This window comes from Pygoscelis adeliae, unplaced genomic scaffold (assembly GCF_000699105.1).
Source record: "Pygoscelis adeliae isolate BGI_AS28 unplaced genomic scaffold, ASM69910v1 Scaffold57, whole genome shotgun sequence".
Lineage (NCBI taxonomy): Eukaryota > Metazoa > Chordata > Aves > Sphenisciformes > Spheniscidae > Pygoscelis > Pygoscelis adeliae.
The window spans coordinates 6,176,236-6,194,996 of record NW_008825615.1 but is presented as its reverse complement, the minus strand read 5'-3'; the positions used below and the strand labels follow the sequence as shown (position 1 = coordinate 6,194,996).

Sequence of the window (18,761 nt, the reverse complement as noted above, 5' to 3'; positions counted from 1 at the left end):
CTGGGTTTTTTCTTCTGCCTTAAGATTTTCCCACATATAAGCCTTAAAAAGAATGAAAACTGAAATGATGCAAATATAAAACTCATTATTGGTATTCTCCACTGCTGGTGGAGATACTGGAAGAATGAGAAGGGTTGCACGCCCTTTTTGGGAAAGAAGATAGAAAAAGCATTACATCTGTTTAGGGTTAGGAAAGCTTCTATATAGGCTCACTGAGTCAGAATAACCCTCCAAGTCAGATGACATTTATTGAGGTTCTTCACACAACTTAGTGGGAAGTGTCTGACCATATAGAACAGGTCTTAGATATTTGTAGGGCATTAATCAAAATAGTAAGTCATATACTTTGCTAATCTGTCTGTATATCTCTGCACAGGTAAACTTCCATTTAAATGTAAAGCAAATATCCAACATGTTCAAGCTTGAGTGCCTATTAGCATATATTTATACTTGTAAATAAGTGGCATCTATCTAAATTTTTTAGAAATTCACTGAAACCTGGCCCTTCAACTGAAACCTGTTTCTAATCTGTCTGAATGATCCTGACTCAGTTCTTGTTTTCTTTGCCTAAAAAAATGACAACTTAAAAAGATGGCCTCAGTAGAGCTGTGAACTGATATTTATTTCAGTAGTATAATAACCCTGAAACATGCCAAAGGCCCCTTAAATGCTAAAATTGTTACCTATTGCACCCTGGACAGAGTTTGGGTTCGTGAGTAGATTTTGAATGAAGTCATTTTTTCCCCCCGTCTGACCCTGGGAGCATTTGAATTGATGATTTTAGCAAGCAGACTTGCTAGGAATAATGAACTACATATAGTTTTGTATAATAATTCTCTCTCAAGGGCTGTGAAGCTGATGCCTACTTAGAAATAATTTTGGAAGAATAGCTGAAACAACACATGGTGCCATTTTATATAATCCCAGAAGTGACTGAAAGACTGGACAGTTTTGAGGACTATCCAAGTGTGAAGAGATGGATTTGGATTAGTCCCAGCTCGTGGCAAGCCTCACATTGTGTAAGACTCCCAAAACTTTCATATTGTTTCTCCACAGTCCGATGTGGCTGTTTATTCTCTCATGTTTAAATTACCTTTGGAGCCGTTTTGTTGGAACTTGGGACCAGATTCATTAGTTAAAACATAAACTTCGAGCAGTCACTGCCTTGCAGTCAGCTAGAGCCGTGAAACAGGACCTGCAAAATGGATGACCTTCAGATTTACCTAACTGTGCAGAAACGGTATTTGTCATTGCCAGTTTTTTTCATTTATTTCTTTTAATAGACTACCACAGAATTTGTGGTCTGTGATCCTGTGAATATATTACATTGACAGAAAATAGCCAATGTTTCCAAACCATTCAGATAGCATGCCAGCCTAAAAGAAAGAATAAAAACTGTACTGTTGCCCTTGTCTTCTATATTATAAGATTAAAAGTTTAGAGATGCACTTCCTGAAAAGTAGACAGAGAGTGACTCAGTGCCCTACTATGGCCTGTCATGTGTGGTAAGATGAGTAACTACTGTAGGCAATGGTGAATTCTCACAGTCCCATCGGGCTGGCTTTTCCTTTTTTTGGGTCACAATTTGGAAACCAGGACACAGAAACAATCACCATATGAGAAAAAACTCATAGCACAAATATGGCTAAGAACTCTTGGAGAAAGAAAATAGCAAAAATCTTTCTGTAAAGTAACTTAATTTCCAGACTTTAAAGGAATCACCAACAGATTACACAGTTACAGGCCAAAACCTGCGCTATATGTTTGCACCTCACCTCAATATCTCTGTATGGGGCTATTCTTCCCGCAGAATTTGGCCTTAAGCTGGTAAATCACAGAGGTTTATTAGCCCTGAACACTTCAAATTTTTGGCTTGATTGTTCTCTAAACAAGTAATTGACTGATGGATACTCTGCCCCCCTGTCTTCCTGCCAGCTTCTTTATTTTACAAGCTCCATAAAAATCAAGAGAAAATGCAAACTGGAAAGGTAACGCACACAAAATCTCCAAACTATGTCACACTCCAGCCTTTATACTTGCTTGGGTCCATGAAATAAAGGGAAACAAAAAGGCAAGCACTTCCCAGTGAAAGGCTTGGTGCTGCCGTCTCGTGGGAAAAGGGAGAAGGGGAGCTTTGGTAATAAAAGCAGAAATGCAAAAAGGGGAGAAAAAAGATTTTAAAAACTTGCTAACATCAACACTCCCATTTTTGTTTCAAGACGGCTGTGTGCTTTATTGCTCGCAGATCAGTTTCTTTTGCAGGTGATGCGGGCCCAGAATTACATCACCAGCAGAGCAGCCAAGAGCATCTCGGTGCCAGGATGACCGAAGCCAAGAGGAATGTATTATCACAGACCTCCGAGGGACTTGCCAGTGCATTCCTTGCTGGGGGTGCTGCGGTGGGGGAGGCAGAGAGGAGACAATTTTACTCGAAGACTGAAAGGAAACTTTGTGGAGGAAAGATCTGGGGTCACAGTCCTGCTGTCTCCTCTAAGCAGATCTAATTATGGCCATGTACTTCAAAAAGAGGGTTTAACTAAAACCAGATTTAGCAGGGCCCTGCTTAGGAAGTACAGACTGAATCCTCGGCCTTGCCTTTGAGGAAAATGCGAAATGCTTCAGTGCACTGGGAACACTGTCACTGTGGTTGTAAAGAATAATTTGAAGCTGCAGCAAGGAAAGCAAGAGCCAATTTAAAATCCTCATCACTTCAATGAAGTCTTACAATAAAATGTGACTAAACATAATATCGATGCTTTCAGACAGACAATACTTACATTAGATACTGGGTGTGTATTTACTGACACATTGTGTGGTGGGGTAAAAGTCTCGGCAGTCTCAGGGATCCTGCTGCAAATGATCAAATTACTCACAAAGCAGTTGCACAGATCTCCCTTAATGAGCTCCAACAAAGCCTTTCTGCCACATCGCACCCTCTATTCGGCAAACCACGTCCCATGCATATGAAAGAAACTCCCTCCTCCCCCCATTTTTGAAGGCTTTCAGGCTCTTTCTGCCATCCGTCCTGCAGGACCAGCTCAGTGGTCCTCACCACAAGCCTGTTTCTGAACCATTAAAATCAATGGGAGCTTTCCAGTGCTTTTAATAGCAGCAAAATGTGCTGTCAACAAACGGGATTAAAAGAAGAGTACGAGACAAATTGTTCAGAGATTAGCACCTCTAAAAATGTCAGGATTTTAAGCCTCATCTCGTAGGTCGATCGAGAGGTCGAAGCAGTGCTGAGGTTACACAGACCTCTCCCTTTTTTCACCAGAAGAAAAAGCCCTGCTGATCAAATAAAAAAGTTTATAATTGATCCTAAAGATTTCTCTCCCCCCCTCTCCACCAGTTCCCTAAAGGGGAAGGCAAGAGGGCTGCGACTAGGCGGAACAGAGAACAACCAAGAACCAGTTCATGTTAAGTCTGCTTTACACAAGAGCTTTTTGGGGTAGGGAAGTGCCAATAGCTGGTTTAGCTGCAGCCAGCTCAGCCAGTGCCCGAGCTCACGCCGCCAGCTCACTCCCCAAAGCGTGGCAGAAGATCAGGAGGGTGCCTGTGCTGGGAGGACTAATTTTATCATTGCGGCTGCTGCTGTGTGGTCTCCTGCTCTTCAGGTGTCCACTGCAAGCCACGTTGTCAGTGCAGCTCCAGTCAGACCTCTCATTCTCCACCTGCCAGACCAGAGACTTCTTACCCCACCGTCTGCCACCAAAGGTCTCTGAGGGGGCCCAGGGGCCTCCAGCTCTTCTCCTTATTCCTCAGCCTTGTCAGGAGGCTCCAGGAAGACAGCTGCTTTTGCACTCCCGGGGATAGGAGGTGCCCAAGGGCAACCTGATGTTACAGGAACAGCAGCTGAGGTGGGCAAGCGTGGAAAAGGCGAATTTTGGTCGAATAGTAAAAATAGAAAATACTGTTCCTAACTTTCAAAACATTCCCATCTTTAGATATGATTATAGCGTACTATAGGGAAATTTGCAAAACACTTCAGCCACCATGTCTGTAGAAGAACCTTCCACTAAAAGTACCAGATTTCTTTCATCTCTGTCTGGCAAATGGTTGTCACTACTCTCTTCCTGTAACATGCCAACCTTTCCCACAACTTTCCTACAGGTTAGTTGCACTTGGTGTTGAGGAGCCAACACCAACAGTCAGGCCCTCCAGCTTTCTCCATTTACCCCTCCTAGCTGTCTACATTTTGAATATCCCCGTGTACAATTTTCTCTTTTTTATACTTTTCATGCATAATTATTCTTGACAAATCATGTTTTCCTGTTACTTCCTTCCTGTGCAAGGCTGACCTAATAATTAGTCCCTCATAGGGACTGTTTGCTTTCATATCATGTTGTTGTGGATGGATTAGAGATAATGTATGAAAGTGTATGTAAAAAAGTATGCCAAAGTAAATACATTAAGAGAGTGCTGGAAATACATTAGAACCGAGGCATATTTCTGCTCTTAAAGAATTTCCCTTTTTATCTTGTTCAAACTTTCACAGGACAGCAAAAGCAGATGTGGCCTCTAAAAGTTGGTGTGGACAACAGTGGTTAGGAAAAAATGGTAAAATATTGTGAGGAAAGAAATTACTTAAATTACTTAGATCCAGGACAAAAATTATTTCTGCTCTCATTGTACCAGACTGCTGTGAGATGGCCATCCCACAGGACTGTTCTTCCTCTAGCTCACCCTGTCTCATTAACATTATGACTATGAGTGCAGCAGAGTGGCTGATGGGCAAAGTTCATCTCCGTGTCCCTTTTCTTTTTCATGGAGACTATAAGTCTGTTCAGCTCTTAATAAAATAACCCTCCGGCCTCAAAGCACCACAGTAAAACAAATTATATATATAGTGGTACTTATAAAACAAGAATGCCTATGCAGGACCCTGAGAAATGCATTTGGGCAGGTCAGTTCTCTGTCCCAATATGCAGATTAAGTGAGTATGGGAGTTTTTTGTATGTTTTAATCTATTGCAACTTAATCTTTTCACTACAAACTCTTTCTTTTTGACAAAAATCTACTGCTGCTTGCCACTGTGGGGCTTTCCTGAGAAGTCATCCCATCACCCTCTCTTTCTCCATGAATATAGCCCTCAAACAATACTACTTCCAGTTTTTAATACCTACAAAGATGTGGGTGCAGCCTCAGTTTCATGTGCACTCAGCAAACAAAGATGGGGGGTTGAGATCATTTAAGACTATGCACTAATGAGTGGTTTCCAGCCCATCCTGATTTTGCTAATCTGCTCTGCAAGTGATCTGGGAGGAGGACCCTGAAGAGGGAGGGACGTGCATGCTTGGTTTTCTATGTTTAGCTACGTGCCATGTTCTCTCTGCTTGGTCGCTACTAAACTTAAACGAATTTTCTCATTAGTGCCTTAGACAAAGTAGATTAAATAGCAAACATCAGGTTTCTCGTGACACTCAACATAAATCAAAAGGGCTTCAGCACTGCAATTCTTCCCCCACAGCCACCAGTACAGAGGCACTGGCGACTAAAGCTGGCGGATTTAGTTGCTCTTAAAGATCTGCTTTCAATGGAAGTTCAAACTCAAATTCTCCTTTTTTTATTGCTGTTTTTCCAAAAATTGTAGAATGTAGAAAAACTGAAGTTTAAAAGACACAAAAGAGAAGGAAGAGTATGAGAAAATGCCCACAGAGATGGGACTTGATATCTCAGCAGTAGTAATGTGAGACAAAAAGCTTTTTAATCCATTCATTGAAGGAAGTCAGTTCAAAACAGATCATAATCTTAGGAAATTTAGTGGGCTTCACAAATTGAGATGGAATAATAAGATGGCAACAATTGTCAAATTAAAGTGAATATAAAATGTAAAGACAAATGTAAATGATATTTTAGTACCACTTTTACTTTTGTAGCATTTCAGTTGCCTGCATGTCCACACATGCACGGATATTCAGCATAGAGAAAAAATGGCATCTATGAGAATCAGATGTGAAATTGCTTCTTACTTGGAAATACAACAAATTTTTTATTTTCTGCTAAGAGCATCAAATTTCTAAGATGCAGAAGCATTTTTGTCCTTTAAAGTTTGCCAGTCACCCAGGAAAATAGAAAGACAGAAAAACAGCAGCTATTAAACCAGGAAATATGGTCACTGTATCTCATGTGCCACCTACTCAAAGCTGGCGCTGAACTGAGCTCAGGAAATACACTAAACAATTTAGCTCCTGGCTTTTTGCAAATGTCTGCCACCAGACATTTTGGTTTCCTCAAAAGTATTTCTTCTTTGAACTTGCCTTAAGTATTTTTCTCAGAGCTTTCTTTTTTTTTTTTTTTCAAATATTGTGGATCGATTTCAAGCAGTTTGGTATGAGCATGAAAATTTCATGTTGAAAAACTGAGGCTGTTACCAAGTGCTCATTCTTCACCTAAGGTAGGTGCTCTTTCTTTTCTTAGAGACTCAGAGAACAAATTACTCCCACAAGGACAAACACTTGAAGAAAAAAACCTGGAGCGTAGGAGCCTGTGAGATAAACACTGCAGATAGTCCATCGCAGGCTGGGCACGTTTTATAAAACATGAAAATATTTTCTTCCAGGGGAACATAGATCTTGCCTGAGGCATGTGCCTTCAAAAATATGAAAAATAATGCAAATGGTTTGTGATTTTGCAAGCCTAAATGCATGGTAAAGTCCTTACCACTTGTGTGCCAGTATCCTAATGTGTGTTGTGGTTTTCCTTACCCCGTCCTCCTCTGTGACAAACGGTGCCCCGTCCTTCACAAAATGCGGTGCTTGGCTAAGCAAGCCAGCCCCAAACTTAGCCAAAGTAAATAACATCTGATCAAAAGCTACCAGGAGGTGAACCCAAAACGGGCATGAGTAATTCAAAACAAATTTGTTTCCTAATTCAAGCGCACACTACAGGAGCATTCAATGGTATTCCTCGAGCTCTAGACTTGCACAGTAATGCATTTAGTAATAACATGAGTGGACCAACATTTACAAATGGTTTACACATGAGTTTAGTGTCATTTAAACACAGAAAGTACCATATCACTGCTGAACTGACAAGCACTGGAACACTGGGGATACTCTTTGCACCGCCTCAGGTACTCACCTCTCCCGCTCCTGTTCCAAGAGGTTGGTAAAGTCATCGCTCTTGTTCATGTAATCTGTATGTTTATGTTTCTCATTTTCTAGCTCATAAACTGTGCGGCGATGGCACTTTTCTGCCAACAGGAGCTGTTCCAGCATGCGCCGATACGTCTCTTTCTGCTTTTCTTCAAGTCTGTCCAGCTGGATTGTAGGAAAGGAGAATAGACTGTTTTAAAGGTCTCCTTGCTTACTTCATCTGATTTATTAACCAACAATGTTGTGTTTGGTGAATGCGAGTCCCATAATTTTATGTCTTGGGCTTTACATAAAGCAGTGACTAGAAATAAGAGTAACTGTCCTGTAAAAGTAATGATTTCTTTGGACGGCGTGTTTGCAATAAACATTTGCATGGTTCCCAGATACACAAAGGACAGAACTTTGCTTAGTTTTAGGGTAACAAATAATATTGTTGCAGTGCAGAATTTCCCCTGTGGCGAGGTGCTATGCACACTTCCCTCATTTCACACAGGAAAAGCTGTAGCAAATGCCAGGGCAGGATACGTGCCCTCAGACCCTGGGAGCCTGAGTTCACACACCTATATGGGGACTAGACACCTACATGTGCAGCACAAGGTGTAAGCTCAAGGCTGAAATTTGAGTTAGGCATCTTCAACACACCTGCAGGACTGCTGAGGTAAAAAGTCTAAACTGTTTAGATTCAGCATAGATTCAGTTTTACATTACCAAATACAATTCATTATAAGCCTTAGAGTTTTCCCCTCAGCCTGTTTTCTGACAGAAATTTCTGTTTCTTTATTAGCACACTTTACCTTTTCTCTCTTCTGTTTTTTTTTAATTAATTTAATATGCCAATTATTATTCAAACAAACACTAGGGCTGGGGAGGTGTGTCTAAAAAGTTGCCAGGGCACTCCGAAGCCCCCACAGCTATTCATGTTGCTCCTTTCACTGTTTCTTGGGAGCAGATGACAAACTCCATCCTCCTCCCTGCTGAAGCAGCCCGCAGCTCTGGTACTTCTCTGCTTGCCTGCCCCTGGCACGGCAGCTGGCAGAGCATGCTTTGCCCACCCCAGCCATTACCCTGCGGGAATCGCATCTTCCTCGGCCCTGGCTGCACTGGGCAGTTGCTGTTTCACAGGGTGCCTCAGCAAACTGAGGGAAATAAGAGAGCAGGAGGACCACGGTGATTTGTTCTCCAGAAGTTGACCATGGCAGTCAAAGTAAAACAGTCATTGCATTTTATAAAGGAGCCAGGTTGGGTTCAGCCTTCATCTTTTGCACTTGTGAAATTTTGTCACCATCCTATTTTAGTTCCAACATAACCCCTGTGGACCTACACATGACACAAGTTTTACACTGAGGTCCCTGCCAAATTATCAACTTCTTTAGACAAAAGCCCTGCTAAGATCTTTTAATCCTGTTCAACAGTATTTCATGCATACTCCCACATGCTAATGTTTGCTTTCCGTATTTACTACCATCCCAAAAATTCCAGAAGATGCTTCAATGAGAATACACAGTATAAAGATATCCTGTGGTAGACACAATTCCTGGCGAAAAAATCAAAAGTTCTAATAGGAGGACCTATGAAGATTTGGACAGGAACTACAGTATTGTACGTTGTTGCATGCTCTTTCTCCATGCCCTGGACTGTTACGAAACTATTAACATGAGCAGTGGCTGCTTATTTTGGCATTCATGCTGGCCTCAGACATTCCCAGGTCTATTCTACATTCATTTATTGGTTAGATTTTAAAGCAAGGGATCAAGTCCTACAGGTCTCCTTTAGGGGCTGAACTGACTTTGCAGTCCTAGAGCTTAAGTAACGTAAAATGATTACGGGTTTATGATCCCATAAATATGGTCAAAGTTAATCTCTGAAGGCCTTCTTTTCCTAACTACCCACATGTCAGTGATCTAGTATGCCAAGAAAATCAGGGTGCTTACCAGTTCTGTGAGCAGTAGAGGTTGGAGCCTATAATTGAAAGGAATTTAAAAAACAGAAATGTAACACCCAAAGATTTTGTTCTCGCTTAATGGCACCAGCCCCAAGGAGCATACAAGGTCTTTATTGTTTGTGTTCAAACCCAGTGACTGTGCTTACAATTTATTCTGCAGCTGAGTGAACAAGAATATTCAATTTTTCTTCCATTTCTTGTCATTTGTACAAATGCTATGTTATCCTCTTGCATGCTTTGCACATATCCAAAATATGTGGATTCTCACTTCTGGTTAGGATTCCCCCTGCACAGACATAATGATGTAAGTCGAGAAGTTATTACCTCTGAAATTGGTTTCTCATAGACGTCTTCCCCTATAGACTTCTCCTGGGCAAGGATGGCATCCCTGTGTAGCACTCGGAGCACGTTCTCTGGAGCTGCAGACCCATAATGAGCTTCTAAAACTTCAGGTTTGGTTTTCTCTGTCTTCAGCATGTGGATCACATCCTCCCTTGCCTGTAACATTGCAAATCACTACCATAAGCCAACCTATTAACCAACAGGGAAAACAGGGAAAATAGGGGAATTTCATGTGTATGGACTGCATACACAAAAATAAAATAAATTAGAAGAATGCTGGGCTGCCAATACAAATATAAAAACTTTGGGAGATATCAGAGTAAACATGATCTGTGCAATCCGAGTGTTGTCCTTGTGTATATTTGTTATTCCATTCCTGCCTGCCATTCCATTTGAATGCTATAATTTTTTATCTGGGTTGCAACTGTAGCCAGGGAACACCATTACTCCTCATATACTTCATCTTATTCACTGCCATACTGTTCCCTGACTGGGGTAAGGAGAGGATTAGAACAAGCAGCACAAGTGGGCTGTATTACTATTTCCCAAATGGCTTTGAATCAAGTATTTCCTAGTCATTCCCTACCTGACTTTGTGACTAAATAGTCTCTTCAAGTAACTTTTCAAACAAAGTTTTCTAACTTTTTTTTTGTTTAAAAACCCCAGAAACATTGCAGACCCCAGCTAACTGGCATAACTGGTGGCAGACCCAAAGAGGCTGAGCAAACCCTCCCGGCAGCAGAGGAGAGCTGCTGATGCTGGAGCGGGGGGCGTACCTAGGAGCAGTGGTGCTTCTGTGGCCGAGGGTAGTGTGGGTCCCAGCTCCTGCTCCCTGCCCTGGGTGGGAGCCCCCACTTTCAGGCAGCACAAGCAGGCATCTGGGCGTGATGAGACTGCTCTGCAAGGCCACCTGGCTATGAATAACGGGCATTTTAGGGTTATGCTGCAGACAAACACTTAATCCCGAGCTCTGTTTCTAATGATACTTGCCAACATCTGTTAAGCCATCTGTAAAATGGGGGCAGGGCACTTGCCTGTCCTTCAAAGCAGGTTTATAAGGCCATGATCCAGGGAGGGGCTGTAAAAGGTACAAGTTTTTGATGGGCACGAGGGAGCTCCCGGATTTCCCTGGAGAGCCTCTCCCACAAGCCCAAAGGGATGTGGGGCAGAAGAGTACAGGCACCAATTTTTCTCTCAGCTGCCCTTCCGACACTCAACCCATGTGAGCTTGGGAAGCAAATTAAGGGCTAAGGAAAGGTTCAGATATTTTAGGGAAAATCCCTTACAAATCCTGCCCCTATGTAAGCAATGACTGTTTAGGATTTATGAACTGACAAACGCTTCATGCTTTTCCAGTGTTCATAATGGCACTCCATATTATCCCTGTAGCAAATCTTAAATCTTTACCCAGTACCACAGAGGCATTGCAGCTCTACAAAACCACCTGCTTTTAAATGTGCAAGGAAATAATTTCAGGAAATGGCAAAGAGCCTTTAATCTTTTTTTTTTAATAAAATACAGTAACATGAAAATAAAACAAAAAATGAACTTGAGGCAAAGATAATGCTACCCAGTTGAGAACTAGCCCAATTATAAACAGCTAGCTGTAGGGGCTTACTCTGTACAACATTTTGTAACCTTAAGTAAAAGCTTTGCACATGTCTGCAAAGATACAAAATACAGACCGGAATGGTATTAATGTTGTTTCAGCATGAGTATGGGAAAGGTGCATCACTCATGGATGTCAAAACTAAGAGTTATGTGGGCTAGTCCCAAAGAGTGCCAAAAGAGCATGTACACCTCACTACATCACGTCCTGGGAATACGCCACTCTCAGTACAGAAAAATGTTATTTTTAGGAAAGTTTTAGACAGGTTCAAGAATATATATTTTTTTTATATCCCTGTAAAAATAACAGTTATCTTAGTGTCTTCGTTACTGTGAAGCCAATGCTTCTATATTGAAGAAAAAGCTCTTTAAAAGTCTAATAGGATAGCATGGGAGTTTGGGGGGATTTATAAATATCCAGATTTTATGATATGTTGTCTTAGGCCCTTTTAGAAAGAGACAGTGTTGGGGCCATATCTGCGTCCTGCCCCAATGAACGAATTCAGTGTCCCGCTGCATGCCTCGCAGCAGGGGCCCTGTGCCACAGGCATGCTCAGGGAGAGCACTATGCAAAGGGAGCACCGAAAACAGCGGGATGAGGGGGCAGCCCCCTCCTACCCTCTGCACCAAGGGCCACAACCAAGCATGCTGAAACCTCAGTTCATTTTGGTCCTGAGCACAGAAAGCTTCAGGCCCCACACACCCCATTCCTCAGGGACAGGCACACCTTGGACCCTAGGCTATTCGGGAGGGGAGGAGGATGAGTTCATTCTCTCCTGTTAAAGCTGTCGGGCCCCGGACAGCATAATTAAACATTGACAGGGCCAGGCAGAGCAAACAGAGACAACTTGGGCTTGGTGATTTAACACTGTGACTTGGGAGAGCAAAGAGCTGGACTCCAGTGCCTGTAATGGTTATTTAATACAGTAATAGCTGACAGAGGGACCGAACGCTGCTCTTCCCAGCGAGTGCCCCAGCCCCTGTTCAGTTGTGCAGTGTCATGCAGTACTTTCCTTACAGCCTCATTAGTCTTTAATCATTGATGATTTAAATGGAGCAACTTTAGCAGGAGGGAATGAGAGTCCCTGAAACAGCTTATGACTTGCCGGCTAAGGTTTCTGGAAGGTGTAGTTTTGGGTCCCCCGAGAGCCATAGGGAGCGGGTGATGTTGAATGGAGGAACCAATACCCCAGGCAGAACAGAAGGTGCCCAAGCTCAGTTCAGAGCTTTGAAGGAAACCCCTATTCATTGCTTCATCTTTAAAAGGAAGCAGTGACACACTTAGCTCCAGGGGACAGGGCAGGGCTGTCAGCCCTGAAAACCCCTCGGTGCAGTCCACGGGGAGGGTACCCAGCCTGTACCCAGGCACCATCGCCAAGGTGCAGGCAACTCCCCACTCACGTACCCCTTCTTGGGCACCCCATGCGCTGCAGGCATTTGGGATCTGGATCATGTTAGCGTGGCAAGGTGCCTTCTGCCTTTTCTGGGCTTGGCCATTGCTCCTGTCATTATCTTTTCAAGGGTATCGGCTAATTCACCAAGTACTCTGTTTCCATGGACTTATGATAACAGTTTGTGAAAAGCAAACTAACAAACAGACACTCAGGTTGCTAGGAAGCATTGGACCAAAAAAGGGGCCTCGTGCTAATAATAAACTGGAGAGAAATTTGCTTTTATTTGGTCAGCAACAAGCCCCAGCATAGGAGGATTCTGAAGCACAGGTCAGAGAGGGGCCCGAGTGATATCCGAACCCCCCATCAGCCTCGGGATCTGCAAACTCCAGTTAGTCTCTCTGAAACTCCTTGGGATAAATGTAGAAGGAAGGATCTGAAACAGCAGGCCTGCGTAACTCGTGATCTCATGTTTCCTCCAGATGACTAATTTTCCACTGAAACAACTAGAAGAGAGCTCACATGGAGATGTTTTCTTTCAATGTATAGCGACAAACTATCATTATATTGAACCGCAGGATACAGACCATTTTCAGAAAACAAGTCAGAATAATCCTGTAGAGGAACACTTGGGCTACTTCAACACACATGCCTGGAAAGAGGTACAAGAGTCTCAAAGTCGGGGGTCCTAGCCAAGAATAGGGAACCATACTGGCAAGCTGTTTCTACTGATGGACATCTACTGTAGGTGCCTCCCTTGTCTCAAAGCACAATGCTGTTTAGCATAAATCATAAGCTAGGAGACAAACACAAGGAAGAGATTTCAAATTGGAAGTAAACTTGTATATAAATCCCAGAGGAAAGTTGTTAGCTGTTTTGGTAGAAGAAACATGGCATTTGGCACAGGAAAGCCATCTCTCAAGTCCTTTTTTTTGTTTTGTTGGTGCTCTGATGAGAGAGAGTATTCAGGCATGAGAAGACCACATATTGCAACCATTTGTAACATGATGAAACTCATTTGCGTAAGTCCAGAAGACTGCAATTAATCAGAGAAGCTCTTTAAAGTCAAGATACAGAATTTAGAAAATACATACATTTACTTTTATTGGTTTTTTTGTTACTTAAATTGTCCTACAGAAAACTCCAAGCTAACTTTCTATCTATACTTCTCAGATTGTGGGTTTTTGAAAATAAACAGACTTTCCTGTTAATGAAGTGCCCCCAAGTACCTGATTCTCTAAACAGTAGGAGCAATGAAGACAGATTAATGAAGAGGCCACTTTTACCTCTTAGTAATACTCTCAAGGCGAGAAACACAGAAGGCCAGATATGTTGAGAAGTGTTTTTCTACACTCACTTTCTCCAGGAGCAAAGCCTGCTTAGAGACTCCCTGTCCATCAAACTCATAGAACCATAGAACTGCCCAAGTTGGGAAAGACCTCAAAAGATCATCTGGTCCAACATTTCATGGGAAAGGAAGCCTAGATGAGATCATCTAGCACCATGTCCAATCACATTTTGAAAACTTCTAGTGATGGGGACTCTACCACATCCATGGGGAGGTTGTTCCAGTGATTGATTGGTCTCACTGTAAAAAATGTCTTTTGTATGTTGAGACGAAACCTCTCCCGGTGCAACTTGTACCCATTGCCCCTTATCTTCTCCATGTGGCTGCTTGTGAAGAGAGAGCCACTGTCTTCTTTGTAGCCGCCCTTTAAGTACTGGAATACTGTGATGAGGTCGCCCCCAAGCCTTCTCTTCTCCAGGGAGAAAAGGCCTAACTCCCTCAGTGTTTCCTCACAGGATAAGTTCTCCAGCCCTTTGATCATCTTCATGGCCCTCCTTTGGACCTTCTTCAGCCTGTCTGCATCTTTGTTGAATTGTGGGGACCAGAACTGGACACAGTACTCAGTTAACTCCTTTGGCTGTCCCTGCTGATAGAGGAACTGCAAAGTTGAACTGTATCTAAGTTTTGTTTTATGCTTATTGGAGCTGCCAAAACCTGAAGGCTGGTGACCTGAGATCTCAAGTGCGTCCATGGAGGGGCTGAAGTGCCATGGAGCACTGCTGTCCTACACACCTTTGCCGGCTCTCCTTTCCCTCCTGTCTACTACCCAGTGATTAGTGCACTTACTTAAGATGTGGGTTCTGCATTTCTACCTGGGAAATATGAATTCCTCAAGACAATGCTCCCCTCAGGAGTGCATGCTAGCCACCCAGCTGGAAGGCTGACATGAGGCCACTTTTTGCAGGGTTACCCTGAAATACTCATTTTTTGGCAGAATAAGAGAAGGGCTTTCTTTTGCTTGCTGGCTTCAGCAGGGCAGGGGTCTGAGTTCCAAACCTTGCTTTACTACGTGCCTAGTAAAATATTTAAATGATACAGAAAGGATGTAAAGAGGTCTCTGCATAAAATTGAAACCATTTAGGAAACAATAGCATGACTCTGCTGCTTGTAAAAGGGGACTGGCAGCCTAGCAACCAAATTCTTGGTCAACGGAAAGACTGTTACACAAGCCCGGCGTTCGGACGTGCTTCCTCCTCGTGCCCTGCCCTGCCAATTTACTACAGCCCTCTCTCCCCATTCCCACAGTCTTTGGCCTCTCCCATGAGACTGTTAACAAAACTCAGCACCCACTAAACGGGGAATTTTTGCCACAGCCCATTTGTCACCTGGGAAATGGGACTGAGCTGATCAAACTCGTTTCATGTAAGGCATCTAGTAAATCGGAAAAAAAATTCAGTTGTATTCAAGATGGGCTGAATGGAGTCAAAGCAATCACTGTCAGCTGAGAGTAAAATCCAACTTAAGATCCTTTGCCAGTACATCTCCTAAACTCTTCTCCTGAATTTTATTTGTAAGTAGCCTTCCTGCAAATTCACAGTGTGCCTTTCTCAAAATCAGTTACCAGTAACTATTTCCTTCATAGCTCCATGTTTGGAGCCATCTAAAATACATCTGACTACTTCAGAGCAATCTATATATTTCAATAACATGATGACAATCCTTTCAATTAATTGAAAGAAATTCTGAAAATTCGGGAGCAGGAGTAGTATTTACAGGGAATACACTTATGTAATATTTGGAAGGTCTGATATTTCCAGCTTTTGACTACTTCTTTTCTAGTTGTCATGACACTTTGTTATGCCTGCACAAGTGAAAGCACCAAGTAATAGAGGTTTAATGTTTATGAAGTCATATTTTTCTTGCCAGTGATTAATGGCAAGAAATAACTGTCAAACCACAGACAGGAACCTTTACTTCTACTTGTGTTGTTGTTACTTGCATTTCACTCAGTTCAGGTTATTTATAGTGCAACAGCTGCTCTGTACTGCATCAGAAACTAGATAAGGTCACAGGTTCTCCGTGTAATGTTGTGGTCCTACCAGTGGCTGATTTCATAAATTCCAGTAGACTTTACAAATGTTTCACCTATAGCTGACAAACATCACAACCAAGGCATCCTTCTGTGGGAGATCAGGAGGATGTTCTCACACTGCTTTCTGCGCTATCCAGGACAAACTCATGCTGTGTCGCTGCCAGGGCAGGAATAGTCTTGCCTCTGAAAATTCCCATTAGAGACATCAGAGAGCGAATACCGTGTGTTCATTTAGTTTACTTTAATGAAGAAAGCGTCTCCAGGCAGGTGTACTTGAAAATCTGCTTCCGCAAAACTTTCTTAACACTAATCCACTAATCCATTTTTAAACTCAGTAACTTCCCTTTTTTTCTTACCTTAGGAGGAAATTCAAATAATTAAAAGGAAAGTGCACTTTCTTCATTTTTTGTCATGATACTATGAATATGAATAGAGAAAGTAACAAAAATTACTCCTGCCTACTGGAATGATACTTTTGTTAAAGGCCCGATTCCTCAAGCTATCCCTACGTACTGCTACAAGGACTGGGTAGCAATTTGTCTTCCAGGTCAGATGTACTTAGTGTGCAAAGCATGCTTTGAAGCTGGGAAGTTAGATGCTCTACTGCATAATACATCGTACAAAGCTCCTTTTTGCTAAAAACTCAAGAAGTATTTTTCTCCCCTATACCAGATACCTGAAGTAGCCTTGTTTATATCACTCACTCAGTGATTCTAGCCATGCAAAATGCTGTCTAATGACATGTATACATAGTTTTTCTTGCAAGGAAGACTATGTACAGCAAAGTTTTTTTCTTGCCTTTCGTTTTAGCTTAATTTCCTAATACTTGAAACTGTGGAGTTCACTTGCACGAATTTCTTTTATCACTTCTGGGCTCAGGTCTATGTATGTGATTTACTTTGGAAGTAACGAGATTACTTCAGTGATGAAAAGCGACCATCGGTGGTTTTGTACAAAAGTTTAGTGAAATATATCCAGAAATGCAAGTGATCCGTCATGACTCTGGGGATATGAAACAGAATTTTCCTGTCTTCTCCACACCGTGCGGAACTTTCTGGCCTTGTATGAAGCCTTTGGAGCTATACAGTGTATTTCATTTTGTTGTGCGTTATCTTACAGTGATAACACAGAAAGTCCTTCTAAAATCAATACTGAGGACAGGCACATGATAGACCAGCTCATCCACCACACAAACCCTCTGAAGTGGCTCCAAAAGAATTACATCAGAGATTAATTTGGCCTCTTATGTTTAAAAAAGTCCACGCTAAAGATTGCAGAGCTGGGGATAAGCAGCACAGAGCAATGTATTACTTCTTACAGCAAGCTTCGAAACAGATCAAATGAGCACTAGAAGACATCTGTCTGTTATTTCCTGCCCACACAGCTTTGTTCTGCTTTATTGCCAGAGAGCTCCATGGATGATGTCACTTTTTTCTGAAGAAAACAGGCCACCAGAGCCTTTCACTGACATAATTAATTATCTGTAGTCTGGGCCACAGCCAGAAAATTCCCATGGCAAGGCCCTGAGAAGTATTAACTCCACACTGCTTGATGTTTTCAGAATTATTAGGGTCTGGGATATCCTGTCTTGTCTTTTCACACTGAAAGAGTGCTTTGCTCAGTATTATCGAACTGTGGGGCAGTTACTGCAGCATATAGAATTACAGTGTCATGATCCAATCAGCACAGAGAGACCAATGCGAGGGGTCACTGTCAGTTGTGTGCACAAATCTCCATGTTGGGATATGCTTTACATGCTTCAGCAATGCATGACAATGGCTAAACCCGCTGTTTTGGGTTTGCCGTATCCAGTCATATAGTTTACATCTCAGCCAACATTAACCATACAATAACATCTTGCACATGACCTGAAGCCTGGCAGCAAGCAGATTGATCCAACTAGCCAGCAGGGAGAAGAAGGAACATGAGTTAAAACACCTTTTTGGACACCTGAGCAGGAAGAATCATTAACAACAGCGCACGAATGACTGTATTCGCAGTTCAGGGCTGGTATGTGGCTGCGTGATGCAGTGTGCATCCTAACAATGAGGTAATTAACAAAGCAACCTGAGGTCTTTTCTCCAACCAGCACTAGTCACCGCAATACTTGCAAACCCAGAGAGCTTCCGGGTTCAGGTACTCTAAATCAGACATGAAAACCCAAATGATTAAGTCCCTATTCTGGTTTATTCATGCTAAGGAAATGATCTGCAGCTTTCCATATGCCAGGTGAATGGCCAGTCACAAGCTACTGTAGCAGTATAGGAAATCATTAAAATTGCAGCACATTTCCCACACATTGAGGTGTTTTTATATTGCTGGAGTCGTGTAGTAAGTTGCCATGTTCCTTTTGTAACCACAACTTATTTTGTGACCAGTTAGCATCTCTTTAAGAAGAAAAAAAGATGACTAATGAAAGGATAATAACAGAAAAAGCATTTCTTTTCCTCTTTCTTGTATTATTATCTGCCCCTTAATCTTATGTTAACCAGTCTGGACCAAGACTCAAGAGATCCATGTTCTGTTCATGGACCTCTTTCTCATGCTTCACACATAAAATTAACCTGACTATGCTCTAATTTCCATTCCATAAAGGAAATAATACTTCCCAGGAATGCTGTCAGATTTAATTCATAAGTATATATAAGATCTAGGTACTAACGCTATGAATACTACAAAAAATACGGCACTCTGACATCAATATCTTTGTTCTCCTATTCATTTCCCCCCATTCATTATATTCTTTTATTTCCTCCATGTTTATGTGCTTCTATTTTATCATCCAATTTGTTGAAATCCATTGGAAACTAAAAAGTGTCTTCATTAGACATGTAACTCAGGTCACCTACATTGCTCTTTGAAAGTGCTTCATTGACTGTAGAGGGAACTGAAGCATCTGAAAGTAGGTGCTCTGACCTGAACTTCAGGGAGGCACTTGAAGCTGCTGGCATAAGTACCCCCTCTCCAAGAGGAACAAACCTGCCCAGGTATTTTTTTCCACAGT

General features: G+C 42.2%; 1 protein-coding gene across 7 annotated transcripts in view; it reads right to left on the bottom strand.

Moving 5' to 3' along the window:
• Nucleotides 1-18,761, bottom strand: part of FILIP1 (filamin A interacting protein 1) — a 116,095-nt gene that overhangs the window by 37,670 nt on the left and 59,664 nt on the right. For all 7 annotated transcript variants that reach the window (XM_009333144.1, XM_009333142.1, XM_009333140.1 and 4 more), the window contains 2 exons: nt 9,361-9,534; nt 7,081-7,259 (listed from right to left, as the gene is read on the bottom strand). In XM_009333144.1, coding sequence (XP_009331419.1) covers nt 7,081-7,259; nt 9,361-9,534 — 353 coding nt within the window. The remainder of the gene's footprint in view (nt 1-7,080; nt 7,260-9,360; nt 9,535-18,761) is intronic.